We start from the raw sequence: 21,537 nt of genomic DNA on the forward strand, positions 1-21,537 counted from the left end.
GTGAGAGACTGTCCTACTAACCCTGGAGAAATGGCACTGAGGGGCAAACGGTGTCACAGGGGCTTGGGGCTCTGGCTGCACCATGGGGCATAGAGCTGGATGTGTCATACATGGCTGCAGAACATGAGAGGACTAGTGGGACAGATAGGTCAGGAAAGAGATACCCACAGGCAGGAGGCAGTGAGGTGTGGTGGAGGAAGACGTGGTGTGGAGGTCTGCAGCTGTGGTGTGGGGTGGGAGCCGGCTCACAGGCCACACATCTGCCCGTGGAGAATTTGCCTTCCCTTTCAGACAGTGGGCACAGCCATCAGCCATCAAGAAGGTCCCCACACCATGCCATATGCCACTGCATGCACCTCTGAATGGTAACTTAATATTCTTTGGCAGAAGAGCAGGGAGGGAAAGGAGATGGAAGACGGAAATAGTTGGAGAAAGACATATGTAAATAAGTCCCCAGAAAAGTTGCCCAAACTGAAACCACAACGATCCAGAAGCAGCTAAGGCTGTTTTTGGCTACTTCAGCACCTCAGCCCCTGGTCACCATCATGTGTTAACCTCATCAACTAGTCTCTTCCCAGCAGGGTATTTGGTGGTCCACTTCCTGTTCCACTGTCAAATGATGGACAGGCGCCAGTGCCTCATGTCTCCAGGAACCCCCTCCCTGCAGACAGGACACTGGAGAGCGACTCTCCCTCCCCAGGAGGAAAGCAGAATGTGAGTCTCCATCTCCATGTGAGCCTATTAGTAAGGGCTCTGTGAAAATAAACCACACCATCAAATAAATGGTTCAATTTTATTTCAAAATTGTACAAAAGGCCATAAGTGGCTATAAAAAACTTTGTCTTCAGAACACTTTGAAATTCAGAAAGAACGACAAAACGGGTATCATTCACAGTGTAGTGGAAAAGCTTCCTCTGAGGCAGAAATCACAACTCCTCCTTCTTTTTCCCTAGTTTTTCGAGGTCTCCCTCCCGGAGGCTTCGGATGTAATTGGTAAATCCCAATTCCTGTCGGGAAGGGAAGGAGAAGAGAGAGAAAGGGACTTAAAACCCTGGGCCAAAGTGCCTGTTCCCTTCCCTCCCCTATCGTTCCACCAGCTCACAGAGGGGTGGGCAGGATAGGCAGAGAGGCTCTGCTTGACCTCTGAGGCCAGCCTCTTGGATCTCTTCCAGCAATGTGAAGCTCTGTCTGGTCCCAGGCCCTGTGTCTTGTCAGTGCCGGGCCTTACAGCTGTGATGTTCCTGAGAAGCTGTGCTTTGCTGCCTTCTTAGTGGCTGATTCAGCAGCAGAGTTCTGGGCAGAAGCCTGTCCCAACTCACCGTGCGATCGCTGTCATACTTTTCTGCAAACTTCCCATAGTGGTAGTAGTGGAAAGTGGGGTAGGCCTTCACGGCCTCCTGCTGACACAGGTCCTGGTTCTTGTCTTTGACGCAGTCCACAGCAGCACAGGCAATCTAGGGGGTGAAGTAATGATGGTCAGCATGCGACGTGCTGGACAGAGATGAAGAGCAAGAGCTTGGAAGTCATTTCCCAAGTGCAAATCTTGGGTTGCTTGAACATTAAGATTTAGAAAGCCCGGTGTTATGGCGCACACTTATAATCCCAACCAACAAAGAGGCTGAGGCAGGAGGATCCAAGTTTGAGTCTAGCCTCAGTAACTCAGCAAGACTGTGTCATGAAGGTATAGGAAAGACTCAGAGTACAAGAAGATTGAGAGGGAGGGAGGAGGGATAGGCAAGGAGAGGAAAGGTGGAATGAATTTAACAAAATCATGTTAGGTGCATATACAAATATGCCTATCTGTGTGTATGGAAAGCACCAATCAAGGAAGGATAATGGATGAGCAAGGGAAAGATCAGTGGAATGGATGGGGGGATGGGGCAGGGTGGGGGCAAGAATAGTGACTGAAATGGAGTGGGTCAGATTCTATGCATGTATGATTCTGTTGGAATGAACTTTAGATACTATGTATAACTTTAATGTGCTATTTAAAAAAAAAAGAAAAAGAAAAAAAAAAAGAAAGGCTAAGGCTATAGCTGAGTGGTACAGCACCCCTGTGCTATATTCCAAGTACTGGGGGAAAAAGAGACTTAGAAAAAATGACCTAGCTTTGGGGCCTCAGTTTCCTCAGTTGTAAAATGGGGTAATAAAACCTAAGTTATTGGGATACCAGAAGACTAAGTAAGAGAGTTCAAAGGAGGTCGACGCGCACGGGAACTGGCCCAGCACAATGGTGAGTGTCAGTTGCCACGGCAATCAGTCCTCCAGACCCATACCCAGGCTGTCCCCAGAGGCTCAGCACCTGGAGAGGGAGTCGGATGAACAGACAATCCCAACAGGGTGTGACTCTGAACTATGATATGCAGGTGGCCCAGGTGCCAGTGGACCAAAGGCACTCTGTATCATTCACCATGAGAGCCAAGGCCTGAAGGATGGAGGAGGAGAAAGCCAGGAGGGCGTATTCTAGAAGCTGGGAAGGAGTTTAGGGTGACTAAGGCAATCGAGTCTTTATTCAGAAAGAGGCTCTCAAACTGGCCACTGACTTCTTCTTGCCTATCTAACAAATTCCACACTGATAGCTTTCTCTTTTTTTTTTTTGTTGATCTTTCAAAATAAGAGAGTATAAAGCAGAAATGGAGGATTTTTTTTTTTTTCTGTTGAAGGTAACAAATGGGAAAAGAAAGAAAAAGGGCCAATTAATGATAATATGCAATACAGAAGTATTGTGGGAAAGGCAAATTCAATGAGGACAAAGGGAGGGGTCCTCTAACCAGCCCACTTGTATTAAAGACCTGTATGTGCCAAGACTTTTCAAGGAGTTATGGTTTGGACATGAGGTGTCCCCCAAAGCTCTGGTGTTAATATTCAGAGGTGAAACCCTCTGCTTCACTGGTAGCCATAATTGACCAATATTCCTCTACCACACCCTTCTGCCACGAAGTTCTACCTCACCTTGGGCTCCGAGCAATGGAATCACCCACCAATGAACCGAAACCATTGAAACCATGAACCCCAGATAAACTTTTCCTTCTCTAAGGTTGTTCTTTTTTTTGTATTTTGGTCATAGCAATGCAAAGAAACAGGTACAAGGGTGACCTTAACAAAGGCCAGTCATTAAGCATCTGCCACATAACAAATGAGATCATTCTGGAGCCCAGAGAATACTCTGAGGACGTCCGTGATTCAGTGAGTCTACTTAAGATTGCTGACTAACCATGATTCATAGTGCTTTGGCTGCTGATTACTCACATGAGGATGGGGCCCCCTTTTTAGGTAGGAGAGCTCTGCAGGCCATCAATGGCCACGTCTTCTGGTCACTTACTTTGTGTCCAGGTGAGCAGGCTTCTGTCAACTACAGGACTGACAGACAGAGAGGGGAATGAGGTACGACCTTCCCCCCAGCCACCAGAAAGCCACACCTGCCTCCCTCACCTCACGTTTCCTACTGCCTCTTCAGCCACGGAACGTCCCAAGCAGTGAGACTTTTTAGAAGGGAGTTTGCAAACTCTCTGCACACAATCCATAGCTGGCTCTCAGTCCTGTTCTATTTGGCCCACATAGAATTTAAAAAGAAAATAAATTTGAATTAACTGCCAAAAGAAAAAGAAGCCAGAAGATTTAATATAAAAATGTGGCTTTCCAGCTTCTCTCTCTCTTTTTTTTAACTTTATTTTATTTATTTATATGTGGTGCTGAGGATCTGACCCAGGGCTTTGCATGTGCGAGGCGAGCGCTTTACTGCTGAGCCATAACCTCAGTCCCCCAACTTTTCTTTAAGCATCAGAAGATTCAGTGGCACCTGCCCTGCCTTCCTACAGGCTGGGGTGGAGACACTACTGTCTCCTCTGGCGACGCTTGTACCCTTCACCAGAGTCAGCGTGGAGCCAGCTTCACTCAGGCTGGCCACTGGCCCTGACAGCCTTCAAAGAACCCCGGCTCACCCTCTAAAGTGTTCTCTGAATTATTTAGAAAGGTGAAGCAGATGTTCTTTGGGTTGTCCAATTGCAGGTTTCATTTCTCAGGACAGGTGTGTCCATGACTCTGCCTCCACACAGTCAGCAGCGAAGGGACCTCAGTGTCCATCCCTTGGCCATGGGTGGCAGGTCCTCTGCTAGGCTGTGAGAGTGTTTGATGAACATGGCCCCAGGCTGCTGCTCTCCCTGCATCCGCTTTAAATTATGAATTTAATTTGTATACATGCCCCGGAGCTGTTGGAAACATACTGTATGATTTTATAAATCTACTAAATTAAAAATGTGCTCCTCTTCTGAATCCTTACACTTGCTGCCAGCCGCATACCCAGAACATAACTTCTAGTTGTAACGGGGAATCCATACTTGCTTTCTATAGAAGACAGACAGCTTACTCTTTGGGAAGAAGGCAGCAAATAAACCTCTTCTCCATGCTCCCTGGCTCACTAACCTAATGCCTGCTCCACTGGACCCATTCAGGATCTGGACAATCACCTAACACGGTGTACACCTGTGACTTCTGGGTTTGTTCTAGTAGTTGGTGTGAATTTCTGGGTACAGTGTCAAGTATCTTGATAGGTCCCCTCAGCCTAGCACATGCTGGGAGCTCCTTCTCAGCCCCAAGGAGCTGGATGTGAGGCCAATGAAAGATGGGGGTTAAGGACAAGTACTCTGATTTTCTGAACCTTTGAGTGGCATGTTTCCTGGTGAGGTCTTCCATGGGACTGAGCCTCAGTTACCCACAGTTATCTACCTATTACACACCTGCTTTGGCTTCTTTCCTTTCACTGCTCTTCCTCCATCCCCTGTGGGGCTTCCTGAGATCATCTCCCAAGTAAATTCCCTGCACATACATGGGTCGCAGGTAGGGATCTACTTCTGGAGGCTCAAATTCCATGTGCCTGTGTATTCCATTCTGACTCTGCTCCTTTCCTACAGAGGAACTGAGGGCTGGTCATTTAACCTCTTTGAGCTTCAATCTTCTCTATAAATTGAGGACTGTAATAATCCCTGGTCCATTAAGCTACTGTGAGGACTACATGACACACTGCTGTTAGTGGAAGAACAGCACTCAGGTGCCAGCAGACATGCAACCGCTCCTTCATTTGGTCAATGTTTACAGGGATCTAAGGTGTCAAGGCTGTGGGGAATTCAAGGGCCACTGAGGTCCCTGCCCTCAGGAGGCTTTCTTTACTCCTGATGGCCAGAGGGCCAGCCTTATGATAAGAGGGCCCATGCCATGCGGCAAGATTATAGCAGTGAGATGGCATTCACAGAGGGGGTGCCTGCTGCCTATGGCCTCCTCCCAAGGTGACTTTCACACTCTTGCTGGCCTCATCCCACACCTGGGCTGGGTACACCTTTAAGTGTACTGAAAGGCAAGCCCCTCCTAACCGGCCCAGGCTCCTGCCCTGGCCCACCAGCTCCCACCATGGATCCTTGTCCTCCAAGCACCTTCAATAACACCATGTGTTCCAAGGCTAACAGTCTGCAGCCCTTTCTCCAACAGCGGGTCAACTGATAAAGTCCCCAAGTAAGCTCCTGGGAGCGGGTAGAGGCTCCCCAGCTAAAATATGAGCTGCCTCACACAGCTTTATTGATTCAGTAAAATAAATCTCTGCAGGAGCTAATATTGACTTTGGCTATGAAAATGGAAGTGAAGAACCAACTGCATATTGATTGGGGAAGGAACTGGGACTGGCTGCAGGGTAGGGGGGAAAAATACAATTCCAGCTAAGAAGAGGCAGCAAGCTGGTGGCAGGAAGAATGGGGACTTGGAGACCCAATTCTGGCTGTCAGTAAACTTCCTGGATACCCTTAGGCAAGGGATACAGCTCCTCTCTGAACTTTGCTATCTCATGATTAAAAGGAGAGAGTGGACAGGTCAGTGGTTCCCAGATACCAGTTTTCCAAAATCACCAATTTCCAGAACCTCCCCTAGAGCCTCCAATCTGACATTTGCAGGATGGCATCGCACAATCATACACCACGCCTGGAGCGGGCACCATCACCTTAGCCCTCAGGCCAGATGCTGACCCTGAGGGCTGCTGTTACTGCTTTAACTGTGTGCTGCCTCCAGGAACCTCAGGTGGGCCAGCTGCTGTGAGTGACGGTGATCCCTGGCTTGGAATACAGGAAGATGGAAGGAGAGACAGAGGGAAGAGGACAGACAGAAGGAATGAACCCAAGAAAAGTTCAGTAACATTACTGGCCCATCTGAAGACAGTCAAGCAAAGGTTTATCAGTGTCCAAGAGAAGGAAGGCATGAAGGAAAATGGGGACCCTGTGTATCAGCAGAGGGGTAATGAGGAAGAGGGAGGCTGGCTCTAGGTTGCCCACTGTGGTTTTGGTAAACCCACCTATACTGACATGAGTCAGGCCACAGGACAGGTTGGTCCCAGATGATCCCAGCAGTGGTCCAGTGGGTAGAGAGGGTCATGTCAATATAGGCCATCCTCTAGGGTTTCCCTGACCCTCCCGGCACTTCAGCTGCACCCTACTCCCTGACACCATGCTCCCCTGGAGGACGCCAGCCCAGGATCATTCATCAGTGATGCCCAGGATCCCTTCCCGGATCTCCTAGAGGCTGTAGAGACCTAAGCAGCAAGTAGGGCAGGGGGATTACCAACCCAGCCGTTCTTCTGTCTGCCCCAGAGCAGTGTTCAAGTAAGGGTGATGAGAGCTGATCTGGGTTGACAGCTACGTCAGTCCTGGAGGGGGCAGCTGTGCTGGCTGGACATCTCTGGAGCCCCCATGGTATGCACAGAGCCTGGGTGTCACAAGTGGGTGGGGATGGTGAAGTAGGCAGGGTAAGGGACGCCCCTTCTTGCCATACCTCTGTCAATCCAGGACAAACAGCAGGTCTTTATACTCCCTCCTGGTGGGACGAGGGATGCCTCAAGGGCACAGCCAGGACTTATGGGGGGACAGTAGAACTCCCTGACTCCAGGGAAGAGCCTGAAGGTCTGAGGCTAAGTGGGAATCTGGTCCCTAATTTGTTCCCACTCTCCATGTTCCCCAGCCTGTCTTTCTCTGGCTTTTTATCCCTGAAAGTCCTCAACACCCATCTCGGCCACTCTCTCCAGGACTGCATTTTTGCCTCCATGGGCCTGGAGAGCACTTGCAGGCCTGCCAGTCTTTGGCCCTTGATCAAAACCTCTCTCTACCAGCCCTAGGACAGTAATCTACCTCTGCTTCACATGTGCCTCTCCCCACCTCGGTTGAACCCTAATCTGGCTGCTTGGTCTGTATGCTGTTTGTGACTCCTGACATCGCCCTGTCTTGGCCCAGCCTAAAGATTCTGCCTGGGAAAATAAGGCAATAGTAATTTGGGGTATGAGTGTGGGAGCATGGGTTCCCCCACAACCTTGTGTTTCTGAGATCTGTTTGTTGTAAGGTTGCTGTGACTGAGTTCAAGGGCTGGGAAGAATCTTCAGAATCATCTCTGCCAGCCCGCTCACTGGGAAGATGAGAAAGAAACTCAAGAACTTGGGCCGGGGGTTGGGGGGCGGTTCAGAGACATAGCCCATGCCTAGCAAGTCCATGGGCTCTATCCCATCACCACAAAAAAGGAGGGAACGCAGAGACATGGGGGCTCATGGAACTTCCCCGAGTTCTGGGGACTTGTCTTGCCCTAAGGGCCCCAAACTGCCCTCTCCCAGTGGCAGTCTTGTTGCTGGAGTTGCCTGGGGGCTGTGCCTGGTGCCTGCATCCTAATCCAATCTGCAGATCCAGCTTGTTAATTTTATGCTTCATCAGCTGGCGGCTGCAGGAGCCTCTCGCTCAGGAAGGATGAGGATCCACTGGCATGGCCTGGCTCTCCTCCATTTGACTTTTGTGGGTTTTTTTTTATTTGTGTTTTTAATTATATAAGTGATGCATGACTACAACCCTACTGTAAAAAGGTTTGAACGTTAAAAAAATAGACAGATGACCCTTTGTACCACCCCTCCTCCAAGTCAGCGCTGTAACGCTTCAGTGTATCCCTTTTGGTGGATGCTGCAGCACAAATCCAGCCTGCTCTGTCCTGCCTTATGAAGGAAAATAAATATGTCCTGGTTCCCGAAGGAACTGGCAAAACTGCACCTATTTAGAAACAGCGACCTGGCTGGGTAGGGAAGAAGGTGTAGGGATCAGTGGTAGGGCAAAGACAAGATAGATAGGACAAGAGATGAAGGGGGTATCCTTACCTTTCGGTCATCTTTGAAGGCATCAGCAGTGGCAGTAAAGTATGGGATGACCTTCTTACAGTGTGGGCACCCTGTGTGAGAGGGAACAGATCGTCACACACTGAGACTGCAGAGCCAGGGCCACTTCCAAAAGTCTCCAGAGAGGCTTTTCCAGGAGTCCCACATCCTCCCACCCCACCGTCAGGGTCCATGTGTCAACCCTGCTACCTAAACCATCCCATGCTTGATCAGGGGGCTTTCCAGGAGTCCCTGATACAAGCATCAGTGCGCTCCTGCCCCAGGACCTCCCATCTACCGTCCCCTCAATCCTTATTCTCCAGGATTCTTCCACAGAGGCTGCCCTCAGGACTAGGAAGAACCTGATCCAGGGAGCAGAGGGAGCTTTGGGTTCAGGAAGAAGCACGTGTGCTCAGGATTCCCGAGCCTGTTACATTCTTCTCTTGCCCCAGGATGACAGAAAATATCTACACTTCATGATTATGAAGTGGCACTGGGAAAGACAGGGGACGGGGCAACCAGTCTGAGCTCCCAAGGTTCATGATCCACTGCTAACTTCTAGACTCCTGGCAAGCCCCACCCTTTGCCCTACACCTTGACCTAGAAACCAGGACAGACTCAAGACAGGCTAGGATGGAAGATGAACTACAGGGGGTCGACAGTAGTCCTCAAGCTCCTGGACACTTCCTGTCTCCAGGAAAAGGCCTGTCAAAATGGATGAGGGCCTTCGATGTTCCGCTAGTGCGTGCCCTTCCCTGGTGATCTTGTCTCTTGGTCTGTGCATCATCCTGAGCCCTCCACCCGGGGTGCAGGGCAGGACCTGTTTGTGGCCATTTCTCTAGAAGCTTCAGGCTGCTTTGGCCTTCCCCTCAGTGTGAACAGATCAGAACCCAAACCCACCTCCTCTCTTTCCATTCCCAAGATACTGATGAACAGAACTGCCAAGAGGACAGAATGGCTTTGACCCTGACTGTGGTAATTAACTCTGATCAAAACAGGTGTGAGAGGCCACATGCTCCAGGGGGAGACCTGGCTGTAGCCATAACTTCCTGCCAAACAGCCTGCACGTCCCCCGCCCTGGGGAAGAGAATGACGTGGTGGGGAACAGAAATAGCTTTGCTCTTCTGCTTTCTCCTTTTTAGAGTTAAGATAATAATGACTGGCATTTCAAAGGGTTTTGTGAAACCAATTTAAGGCTAGGCTACAAATTTAATCTGAATTTAATCAGCACTTGAGCTGTGTTCTGAGGTGGGTGGGTGGGCCATATGGTCTGGCTGGTGGAGTGGCCGGCTGGGCCAGAACAACATTGGGGGTGGTGGGGAGGGGGCTCAGAGGGATTTCCCCAACATCTGACACAGAAGGAGCAGAAGAGACCTGGGCTGGTTATGAGTTATATCAGAACTAAATGAGAAAAAGTGCCTAGTGCAGCCTACATGGCAGATACCAGATGGATGAGTTTTAATTGCCTAAAATGACAATTACAAGTAACACTTAACTAATTTGTCCTAAAAGACGGATAAAGAGCTCAAACGCAAGAAGATGTCACACTATAAAGGAGTGATATTATATGATTTTCTAAACATTTAAACAACACAAACTATTGGTTAACAATATCTATCAAACTTGCAGGCAACTACAGGCCCCTGCGCATCCACTAACCGTATTAGGCTGGCTGAAAATAATCTACCCCATCCTCAAAATCTGGTTTCACTATTAATTTTCACTTTTTAACCTCTTTGCTGTTGAAAGTATAAATGTTAACTGTCAGATTAGTGCACATTTCTGTACCATCAATTTAAAATACCTGGGCCTCAGATTAATGGCCTCAGTTGCATCTCATTTTCTCATTATCCAGAAGGAAGAGCATGGCTGGTTAGTAACAAGAGGTCTTTCTCGGAAAGCACACGGAGACATTTCCAAGAGGTGGCAGGTGGATCAGGCAGGCATGCTTTTTAAAAATTGGGGCTTTTAAAAAAAGGCACCCCACCTTGTGGAGCAGGAAAAGCCTCCTCCAGAGTTGGGATAGAGGAGTCAAGAGTCAGAGTGGGGTGGAAAGTCCCACAGAGACTGGCCACACTGTCCTAAGAAGGGCTGTCCCCATGACTGGGCCACACATGGTACAGGGCAATGACACAGCAGGAGGAGGAGGAGTGGGGTGACATGGGAGGCACAGGAATGTAGGAATGAAGTGGGGGTGTGAGGAGATGGGGAAGCAGGAATGGGGGGCCTAAAGAGGTGGGGGTGAAGCGATGAGAGGGATGTGGGGAAGGCAGACACGGGGGAGCAGGAGAGGGGGGTAGCAGGACGTGAGGGCCAGCTTTTGCTTCTGACTTTCATCAGGTGTTTGACTGCACTGCTTGACCTTTCTGCAATGCTGCAGTGTTTAAATTCTCTTTGTGTCTGCCCTGACCCTCCCTTCTGGGGACTGAGCCCAGGGCCTCAAACATGCCAGGCAAGTGCTCCACCACTGAGCTACATCTCTAGCCTTTTCAAAATTTTATTTTGAGACAGGGTCTTGCTAAGTTACCCATGCTGGCTGAACTTTCAATTTCCCTGCCTCAGCCTTTGGTGTAGTGGGATTACACATGTGCATCACAACGCCGGGTAGCTTCTGTATATAAATGAGTTTAAGTATACTATAGTGTACATAGTTTACATAAGTACATATTATCTTTTATTATCAAAAAATATATTTCTTTGTCCATGGGTGGTCTTCCCTTGTCCCCACCCCCACCCCCACACTGATGAAATTGTATCCCCCAGGTATACTGGGGTAAGATTTGGAAATAGGGGGGCTGGACTTGTAGCTCAGTGGTAGAGCACTTGCCTAGTACCTGTGAGGCACTGGGTTCCATTCTAGCACCATATAAATAAAGGCATTGTGTCCATATACAAATTAAAAAAATTAAAAAATATTTGGAAATAGAAAAGAGCAAAAGAGAGAGATGGGAAAACTCTAAGGGCTAAACCTTTGCCAGAAAATGAGTCACTGAGCGACAAGGCCCCAAAAGGACTGTCAGAGTAGACGGGAGCCCCGGAGGCATGGCAGGGACATGCATGGTGCTTCCTGTACCATGGGCCAGGACACTGTCCAACATAGCCACTATTTGATCAAAGAAGAAAGGACGGTGAGTTTTACAGTCCAGGAGGGTAGGAGTCGCTACCTCAGAATTCCTGGAGATTTAAGAGCCTGTTTGCTCCCTTATCTGGTGGGGCCTTTGTGTCAGTCACGAGGGCCCTCTAGTCAGAGGGCTCTAGCTCAGAGGCCTGAACGCTCTGGAGAAAGCATTTAATCTGCACTTTGTGATGTCCACCCGGTAGCGGGTCAAGGACTCCTGTAGCCAAGTGCTCACTTGCTAAGAAAACTCTTTCTGAATTGTGCCTGTGACAGAGAGCCACCCAGGCTGAGGAAGGCCTGCCACTAACTTGACACAAGACCCTGAGCAGGGCACACCTCTCCTGGGTCTCATCTCTGCCTTCTTTTGCCCTGAAGGAAGATGTTCTCAAAATCCAGTCAGGCTTCTAAGCCCACTCTAAGGACAGTGAGAAGTTCTATAAGGAACTCGGGGAACAAGTCCAGCTCTGACAAGAGGCAGAAGCTGAGGGGCAGGAAGGCCACCAGCATACACGCATTGGCCACCAGAGAGATGGAGTCGGAGGCCGGGGTCTGCCAGGTCCAGGCAGTGGCCCTTCCCAGCCAGCGAGAGTGAGAAGACATTACAGATTACTGCCACTAGAACAGCGGGGGCAGGAGGGGAGCAAACAGGAGGGCCGGCTACAACTGAGCAGGTTTATGACTAGATTGAGCTGCCTGGCTTCTCCGTAGACAGCAGCTTTTATTATCCTCACTCCATTAAGCTGAGCTGTAACCTGGGGGAGGGAGAGAAGGGCAACAGAACACAGTGGGAAATTCTAAGAACCTTTCCTTCTAAGTGTCAATTAACAACTTCAAAATGGGAATACACAAAAACCCGAGGTCACAGACACCCACGGCAGCAGACCTGTCACATCCTCAGCTTATGCTGTGATTAAAATGAGAATCACATGGGACTGGGGATGGGACTGTGCCTGTTCCCGCACCACAGAATCAAACCCAAATGGCTCAGACCCACTGGGAAGGTCACGGGAAGGGGATTCCAAAGTCCCAAAGGCGAAGACAGTGCCTGGAGGAGGAGGAGGAGGAGGAGGAAGAAGAGGGGCGGCAAGGAAGCGGCGGGCCCGGGACAGGCAGCACAAAGAACCCAGGATGGGAGGAGACTGGGCCCCAGCCCAGACAGAGGCAGAGGGCTTTACACTGAAAAAGGTGTCCCCCAAATGAGGGTGAGACCCCCCCAGGGCTGACAACAGGAAAGCCTGGATATTTAAGGCCTTCTCAGCCGGGGTTGAAACCAAGGAGGCTGGCTCCTAGTAGAGATGTTTCTAGAGTTGACAAGTGGTTGTTCTGGTCCCTGGGGTGTAGTGGGAGATGTCTTCTTGGTTTGGGGAGTGGCCCCTCTCACCTCACCCCTCAGGAGAATGAGCTACTTACACGGAGCATAGAACATGACCAAGGTGTGTTTCTTCCTCTTCAGGGTGTCCCGGAAGTTGTCCCCCACCAGATGCAACACGCTTGTCTGCTGCTCTTCCCAAGTAGGCTCTGGGGGTGGAGGGGCCTCGGGGCTGCAGGAAGCGGGGGTGGGGGAGCAGTTATGAGGAGGGAGTTGGGGATTGACAGGTGTTCCCACCCCCACAGGAACACACATGAATTCCCTTTGCATTACTTCTGAAATTTCACTGTAAAACCTCCGTTTAAACTCTCTGAGGTCCACATAAAAAGATTCCTTCTGAGGAAAGCCATTTGTGGAGCCGTGGGAGATCTGCTCCTCTTTTAGGTCAGGCACATCTTTGGAAATGGGCCATGAGCCCTCCCCAAGGGTATAGAACCTCTTCTCAGCCCTCCTTCCTACTTCTTAGGGGCTCCTAAACCATCTTCTTCTCCAAAGCTTTTGTTCTTAGCACAGGCCAAGAAGTATGGTGGGCCCAGGTTCAAAACTGTATTTATTACTAGCCTGCTGTGTGATCTTGGGTAAGTCACTAAATCCCTCTGAGCCTCTATTTTCTTTTCTGTTAAATGAACGCAGTGGCACCTACATCTGCAGTTATCAATGAAGAGCAGAGACAGTTCATGTAAAGCACCTATTTGATGCAGCAATGGGCATTTACTAAGAACCTGGAAGCTCTAATAAGTGACAGGCAGTAAATAAATGCCTGTCCGCTGGTTCCCTCCACTCTGCCTCACACGAGGATACAGAAATTTTGCTGTGATTTGGCTGTGGAATGTTCCCCAAAGGCCCATGTGTTAAAGAAGCTGGGGGAGGAAGACCAACTCGGAGGTGCAAAGGAGGAGGAGGTAAGAGTAATGTAAGTAAGTCTTGGTGGGTTGGAAGTAACAGTTCCCGAGAATGACATTATTTGGAAGTGGCAGAAACTTTTAATAGGTGGGGCTTAGTGGGAGGTTTTAGGTCACTGCTGGGTTTGAAGTTCACGAACTGAAACCTCCAAAACTGTGAGCCAAAATAAACCTTTGCTCTTTCTAAGTTGATGATCTCAGATATTTGTTACAGTAAAGCCAACTATCAGGGAGCTGCAGGGTCATTTAAAAGCTTTTACTGCTCTTGCTCCCCCTCCTCTACAGCCCTCTTTCCCTTCCTCCTCCCCCTGCACTCTCGTCATAGCTACTGCCAGGCTTGGTGCACAGCCAGCCAGGCACGGAGCTACTCTGACCATACTCACTTTTTTTGAGGCCCTCTCTGCACCAAAAGCAACCGTGTCCCCCACCTGGCACAAAGCCCTTTCTTCCAATTCTATTCCAAGCCTTTGCAATTCTCAAAAAAGATGTCATCCCTCTGCATGGCTTTAGTGACACCCACAGTTGAGGGTAACTGAAGCCCTAATGCCTGGCTCCAGGTGGTTTTCACCCACTTCAGTTAGAGGCCCCGCTATTACTTCCAACCCACCAAGACTTAGAACACCTCACTCTTCCCTGCTCCTCCTTTGAATCTCCAAGTTGGTCTTCCTCCCCCAACTTTCTCATGTTGGCACAGCACTCCTGAGCTTGGGACCAAGATTGGTCCCTCCCCCCTTTCCTGTCTTCCTCCCTTTGTCCTTCAGGCTCCCTGGCTCCATGGATGACACCACCAACCTGACCTTTCTGCTCTTCCCTTATCCTGAATATTGGTTTTTTTGGCTGCCGGCCTACAGGCACGTCTCAGTCACCTGCAGCTTGGCCACCTGTGCAGACACTGGCAGACACCTTGCACCTCACCTGGCACCGTCTGCTCTCCCTGCGTCTGGGTAAGAAGCCTCAATCCTCTACCCGAGAGCCACCTGCTGACCGTGTACCACCTGGAGGCTCCCTTCCATGTGCCTGAAAGAACTACAATTCGTCCCTGGACAGGGTCCTTCATGGTTCTGCACCCAAGTTTCTCTTCTTTAATGAAACAGGAATAAAAACTCTTATTAAAAAAAGAAATTCCTCAGTAGGATTTGTGATGACACAGGTGTGAGTTAGAAAAGCAAGGGACAGGAGATGTGGCACAGTACGTGCCTTACAAGTGTGGCACCCTGGGTTTGATCCCCAGCACTGTGAAAAGGCAAAAGAAAAAGAGATGGGAAAGCTTTCTACAAAGGCTCAGTGGTATCATCGCTTGTCACTGTCAGTCAAAGCCGCCCTGACAGCTCCAGTCAGTCATAAAAACAACCTCCTTTGAGTATTTCCACGAGAGGCATCATGCTAAGCACTTTTCACACTTAATTCCCTAGAGAAGTCTACGGGTGAAGTGCTGTCTCCACTTTACAGAGGAGAAACGGGCTTCGAGGGGTCAAGTACATGGCTGAGGGTCATATTCGGAGAGCAGGTCTCACAGTCCATGAAGACCATGCTTTTCATGTTCTCAGTGGTGGGGACTATGCACAGGAAGGACAGAGGCACCTGTGCTTACCACTTGTGTGCAGGACTCTGGAGCACTGATGAGCAATGATTAACGCTCTGAATCCCTCAGCATCACCAGGACCTGTGACCTGATCCTCCATGCCTCAGTGCCACCCAGAGCATGGCTGGAATGGCGGGTGTGAATGAATCGTAGATACCAGGCACCAGAAGGCTCAGGAGGAGCAAGCACCAGCTCTTCTGGAGGCAAGTCACTCCCTCTGGTCCCTTGAACACAGGCCTGCCTTCCCTTAGGATCCAGCCCAAGTGGACGAGCAGGATAAAGTGGGAGAGGCAGACCCAGGCCCTCAGCCTGTTGTCTTCTGCTAGTGCCAACTCTGCTCCTGTTCTGTGTGCTGCTTTCCCCCAGACACCATGGTGGTGGAGAGTCCCATTCACACCTCTTGAACCAAAGCTTCAGGAATGGGAGTCCCAGAATTCGGCCTTAAAAAAGCACTTCTCACCACAGAATGCTAATTTACATCAAGTTGGAGGACTAATGTCCTGACCAAGTACGTCAATTGAAGAGCTGTTATTTTGCACAGTTCTTGTGTTGCTTTGTGACTTTTCATTGTGCTTTGCACATGGGCATCACTACCCTGTGTACTAGGGACCTCGGCAAAGGCTGGAATGTCTTCTATTACTTTACCTTCCCCAACTGCTGAAGTGAGGAAACCTCCTGAAATACCCAAGCTCTGTGTGAACCTTCGAATCCATTAGGGGTGGGGTGGGGCAGGCAGAAGAAGGTCGCTCAACTGTGCCCTGTACTCAAGCATGGCTGGAGGCTTCCTCCCTGTCTCTGTGCACCTATGCACTGGGCCCAGTTAGCCCCCTCACAGAGGAGGAAATGCCAACCATCATGGGCTCTAAACTCCCTGGGTCTTTGGGTCAATAATCACAAAGCTATGTAGGTTCTCTGGACTTGCAGGCTGTGTGAGTTGAACTGTGTCCCCTCCAAATTCATGTTTTTTGTTTTGGTGACCCTAGTAAACTAACACACAGGCTAAGGGGGCTCTTTGAAAGCTTACCCTAAACCCCAAACTACAGCAGTATACTCTGTGGGCACTATAGGAGGCCCAGCAACCACCAGCAAACCTGGGGTGGAATGAAGGCGGCTCTGGATGTGAGGAGCCGTGTGTTCCCTTCATTCACTCAAATGGGAGGAGCTCAATAGAGATGATGAACTGTGGGGCTAGGGAGACTCAAGGGGGACAGGAAACAGTGGATCTGGTGAAACTGAATCCACTGGGGCTACTGGGAACCCGCTGGCTTGGCATGAGGTCAGTGTGAGAGAGGTGGCCTTAGGACCAAGGATGTCAACTCTGTCTTGGCTCCTGTGAGCCCTGGGCCAAGGACTGTGAGCCACAGAGTTTACTTCATCTTTTCAAGGGAGTCTCCAGTGGCCGATAGCCAGCAGTTAGGATGTGCCGTTAAGATCATAAAACTCACTTCTGCATCCACTCAATAAACTTCTTCTTTGTTCTGAGCGCAGGCACTGCATATTTCTCTCCATTCTTAAAATACTTCAACGTAGGAAACTCTGAGATGTGGAATCTCTCTGCCAGGGCCTTGTTGACAGTGGCATCGACAGCTGCAAGGACACCAGAGCTCTGGGATGGGGGAAAGGCCAACCATGCATTACAGCCTCAGACGTGGTGCTGCTGGAGAGAGGAGCCCAGATGCTGGCCCCACACCCCTCCTGGTCCTGCCAAAGTCTAACTGGGGTGCCTGGTCCCCAGGAGCCACAGATCCCAGGGAACAGCTGAACACTGGCAGGGGCTGAGAGGAGGTTTTTGAAACTGCCCCACTAACCATGCTGGGCAGACTAGGGCCAGCTCCCAATATCAAAGTCCCAGAGAAAAGATGGAGAAGGCAGAGGTCACCTGGACAGGTAATGGGAACACGGCCCCATAGGCTTTCTGTCCTCCTCCACCCCTGGTGGGGACCCCACATGTCCCAACCAAGATGTGTCTACCGAGGGACACAGAAGCACTGCAGGCCTCCAGGGACTGGGAGAGCTGCTTTCAGGGCACGCAGGGGATGTCGCTGTAATGATTCTATGTGTCAGTGACTCTTCAAAGGGAAAGGGGAGGAGTCAGGGGAAGAAGCTTACTTCTGCTTCTCCATGGAGGACTTCCGCTGCACTCTCAAACTCTGGTTTCATCTTCTTGCAGTGTCCACACCCTGTGGGGGGAGAGCAAGAGAAACCATTTCCATTGCGCGAAGACCCTGGTGATGTCCCCTGTGCTGCCTCCCCAAAACAGACTGACCCCGTTCCCAGAATCTGGAGTACGTGAGAGAAAAGAAGACAGATGCCAGCTCAGAGAAAAGAGCTCTTCAGCCTAATCCATTGGGGTGGGCTGGGATGGCAGGGTGCCCAAGAGACAAAAATGAGACAACTATATAACAACACTTGCAACACGAATACAGCCCCGGTGTGCCGGGCACTGATCTAGTGTTTTATATCCTCACGCTGGCCCTACAGGTAGGAACTGACAGGATCTCCATTTTACAGATGGAAAAACTGAGGCACCAAGAGAGTGGGGACTGCCCTTAGCTGCACACACAACCACAGGTCATAGAGCCAGGCTGAAAATCCAAGTAACCCAGCTGGAGGCCACGGCATGGGAAACATATGCCTCCTATTCCCATCATGTCTGGGTCTGAGTTAAGAATAAGAACTCATAGAAGCAAAAGTGAATTTTTCCCAGGGAAAATTAAGTTCTAGTTGTCCCCACAGGAGAGGGGTTATGATGCAACAGACAAAAAGATTTGACTTCCTGTTTCCAAATGAATAGCATTTTCTTGGGACAAAGACAGCTGTGCCCTTTTCTCACAACCACATGAATGCAGTCGGATGTCATGAAGAATAACATAGGAAGGAAACAGGCACTATGTGCAGATGACATCAGGGTTGGGGTAAACTCTTCATTTTCATAGAAAGAGTGCTCTCTGGCTTTCGGTGCTGGAGGGGTGACGAGGTGAGACGATCGGGACTGACTCAAGGCCGCAGGCTGCTCTGGAGGGGAACTGACTGCATGGGCACCCCGCATACACCAGGCTCAGCGGATGCCAAGATGTAACTCAGCCTTCTTGGGGTGTGCTACTATGTGGGAGCCGACAGCACAGAAATTCTGACTGTTAGGACAAAGAGAGTCAAGAGGCACGGAAGACAGACTTGTATGATCAGAGACCTCCCACGTCCTTCCAAGAGCCACCTGAGCCACAGAATCAGCCTCCATTGAGCCCTGAGCGGGGATGAAGGTTCTTGTTTCTCCTCCAAGGTCACTGTGACGAGAGTCAGTTTCCCCCTTACTCCTTCCATTCTATTCTTCAGTCCATCCTTGTCCGGCCCCTCCCAGGGACAAGGGGCCTCAGAGTAGCTACTCCCACTTACTGGTAACATAAAACCTAACAGATCATCAAATTCCCAGACAGTGCCGTCAAGCCCCTCCTCTGGAAAAAGCACTGGGGACTGGACACAGTCAAGAAAACTGACCTGGACGGAATCCAGCCCGGGCAGCAGCTGCAGTTCTTAGCTACACCAATATGTTGGTTCTTCCCAAGGGGGTATGTGGCAGAGTGACACCACAAACTCCTCAGCTTGGAAGTCCACAGGGCCCAGTGGGCAGGAAGGAGAGAGAGCACCAAACACTTGCATAGGGAGCTCCTTACTCCAGCTGGGCCGCAATGCGGAGGAGAGGGGAGGCTCTTCCCATTTAAAGATAGAGAGGAACATGGTCTTTAGTAGAGAGGGAAATAGCGCTTTCAAGAGATGAACCAGAAAACGCACTTCCTGTCCCCATCCCCCACACCCTGAGGAGCTGAAGGCTTCTTTCTTGGACCCTGCCACATGCTGTACACGCATTACACTGTCATCATGCAGGGTTCCACCTACCAGACTGTGATACCTAAAAGGCAGGGCCTGGGGGTTTTCTACCTTGTACCTCCACAGCAAAAAGGGTCACCGTTTAATAGAAACATAAGTATTTATTGGTTGGCAAGAAAAGAACATACTGAATTAAGTAATTAGTAGAGGGTTTGGGAAGACTTCTGGAGGAGGCAGATGACAGGACCCGTGGAGGGGAGTAGGAGGGGCAGCACCCAGACCCCATTCGGCAGAGCAAGAGCAGCCCAGAGGAACAGGGACGCCCCAGGCCCCACTCAGCAGTGGGAATTCTGCCTTTGAGACCAAGGAGGGGCCACTGTCCTAAGGCTCAGACGCCCTGTCCCAGGACTTGTAGAGGGATGAAGGTCATCGCTATTTTGAATAATAAGAACATTATTTCCCATAAGTGAACTTCTAGTGATATCATAATCCATGTGTCATTTTCTAAACAATCAGTTTACAAAAGGGTCGATAAGGCAAGTTGGTTGTTTGTTTTCCCCACAGAAACCATTTTATACTCAGATTACAAGCAGATTCCCCGGAGTGACGGCAAATGCCCGTGTAACAGGATGTACCTGAAGCACACAGAGTGTTTCCATCTCACTGAACCTGCCCCCAGATGGGAAGGCACAGCCTGCAACCCAGCTGGAGACCCAGAGCCGCCCCTCCTGCCAGGCAACAAGACAAGAGAGAGCTCCATCAGGGCAGAGGGCGGTGGCAGGCCTTGGGGCTACCGCCTCTAACAGAATTTCCTCCCGGCATCCCCCACAAAGACGCAGCTACACCTCCAATTTCATGAATGACTTCCAAGGGATCTCAAATCCCCTCACTGGCTCATAGAACTCAGATCCCAGGTCAAGAGGCCAGGGCAGAAGACTGCCCAAAGCTGAGCCAATCCTTTCCCTAGGGGAGGTCCATGGAAGGACCTGGAGAGCCATTCCACTGGTGTCCTTCCATGCCACTCCATAGGTCAGCAGCAAATGGAACATTCTGTGGAAGGTTCTACTGACTTACCACAAAAAAAAAAAAAAACTAAGATTAAAAAAGTATTTGATTCTAATTAGGATAAGAAGAAAGGAAGAGATCATTTTGGGGGGTTTATGGTCAGGTTGAAATGTTCTACAAATCTTACCCCCTCAGCCCCAGGTCTACCTCCAGGCTGACAGCTCCCTGCACCCTACAGGAGGGGACCACCATTCTCCTGCTCCCAAGCTGACTGGGGTGGAGTTAGGAGGTTTGTACTGCACAGAGACCTTGAGAAAAGAAAGCTCAGAGGCACTGCTGCTGCTGCAGGTCCATCATCCAAGAGCCCAGGCTGCCCTGGAGAAGAAGAGGGTGATCCTGCAGAGTCCTCCCAGCACCACCCCGAGATAGGCTGGCCCAGGGAAAGATGCCCAGCAGGCTTCGGGAGATGTCCCCCGACCACACTCTCTCCTAAATATGATGTGGTGGCGCTACAGTCAGGCCAGTTGTTGGCAGCGCCCATGATCAAGGTGGACAGTAGGTTTGGAGTAAGGATCACGGGAGGAAAGACAAAGGCAGCCATTGCCACTAATGGAAAATGACTGCTTCCAAACGACCCAGTGCATGTGGCAGGACCCCTGAAGATTAGAGAATCCACCTTGCACTGGGGGTAGAGAGTGCTACCTCTGAACCAGGGTCCTGTCCTTTGGTGCCACTGCCCTGCCTGTTTCCATCAGCGACAGCCAGAGAGGGGTGGCCATCAACCTGTGGGGTCTGCCACACACGTGGAGGGAGAGATGGCTGGAGTATGTGCCAGGAAACTCCTCAGACTTACCCAAGTAAGAAAAAGCTATCTTCTGGAGACTTCTACACAGTCTATCTGTGGAGCCCCAAGAGATTCATGGCAGAGTTCAATATGTCTGTTTTACAGAGCCAGAAATCATGGTTCCGGGAGACGAAGTGATAAGTCCACCAGGGCTTCTACCTCTTTATCACAACGCTTTCCCTGACAGATGAGGTCTCTCTGCACTCTTCCGGGTCCACTCCAGTCCCAATGAATGAGTTATTTTTCGTCTAATCACAAAATAGTCCCCCTACCCTCTCTCTTTTAAACTGAGGATTTAACCAAGGGGCAATTTACCACTGAGCCACATTCCTAGACACCCCCCACCACCACCACTACCGATTTTTTAAAATTTTGAGACAGGGTCTCGCTAAGTTGCTCAGCGCTTTGTTAAATGGCTGAAAGCTGGCCTTGAACTTGCAATCCTCCTACCTCAGCCTCCCAAGTTAAGAGATTACAGACATGCAACACGTCTCCCAGCATTACAAAATACTTCTTATTTCTTCAAGTATTTCTATGGCATTTAATTTTATGTTGCCTTGAGACTGTTACATTGCTGTGCTCTGATATTTAAGAGCACCCAGGGTACCTTTTCAAAACAGAAATCACTTCAAATGCCCTTGCTTAAAACTTTCCAAGGGCTTCCCATCACAGAGAGATTAAAATTCAAACTCCTTATTGTAGCCACAGCCTTGCATGTTCTGGCTCCTGCATAC

At 50.0% G+C, this 21,537-nt stretch overlaps 1 protein-coding gene across 1 annotated transcript in view; it reads right to left on the reverse strand.

Annotated features, from left to right (window-relative positions):
* Positions 1-779: 779 nt before the first annotated feature.
* Positions 780-21,537, reverse strand: part of Pdia5 (protein disulfide isomerase family A member 5) — a 90,106-nt gene continuing 69,348 nt past the window's right edge. The window contains exons 12-17 of the mRNA XM_027936098.2: positions 17,239-17,309; positions 16,575-16,735; positions 12,687-12,817; positions 8,162-8,232; positions 1,320-1,454; positions 780-1,007 (exon numbers count right to left, since the gene is read on the reverse strand). Coding sequence (XP_027791899.2) covers positions 927-1,007; positions 1,320-1,454; positions 8,162-8,232; positions 12,687-12,817; positions 16,575-16,735; positions 17,239-17,309 — 650 coding nt within the window. The 3' untranslated portion in view covers positions 780-926. The remainder of the gene's footprint in view (positions 1,008-1,319; positions 1,455-8,161; positions 8,233-12,686; positions 12,818-16,574; positions 16,736-17,238; positions 17,310-21,537) is intronic.

This window comes from Marmota flaviventris, chromosome 8, assembly GCF_047511675.1.
Source record: "Marmota flaviventris isolate mMarFla1 chromosome 8, mMarFla1.hap1, whole genome shotgun sequence".
In the NCBI taxonomy this organism is placed as follows: domain Eukaryota; kingdom Metazoa; phylum Chordata; class Mammalia; order Rodentia; family Sciuridae; genus Marmota; species Marmota flaviventris.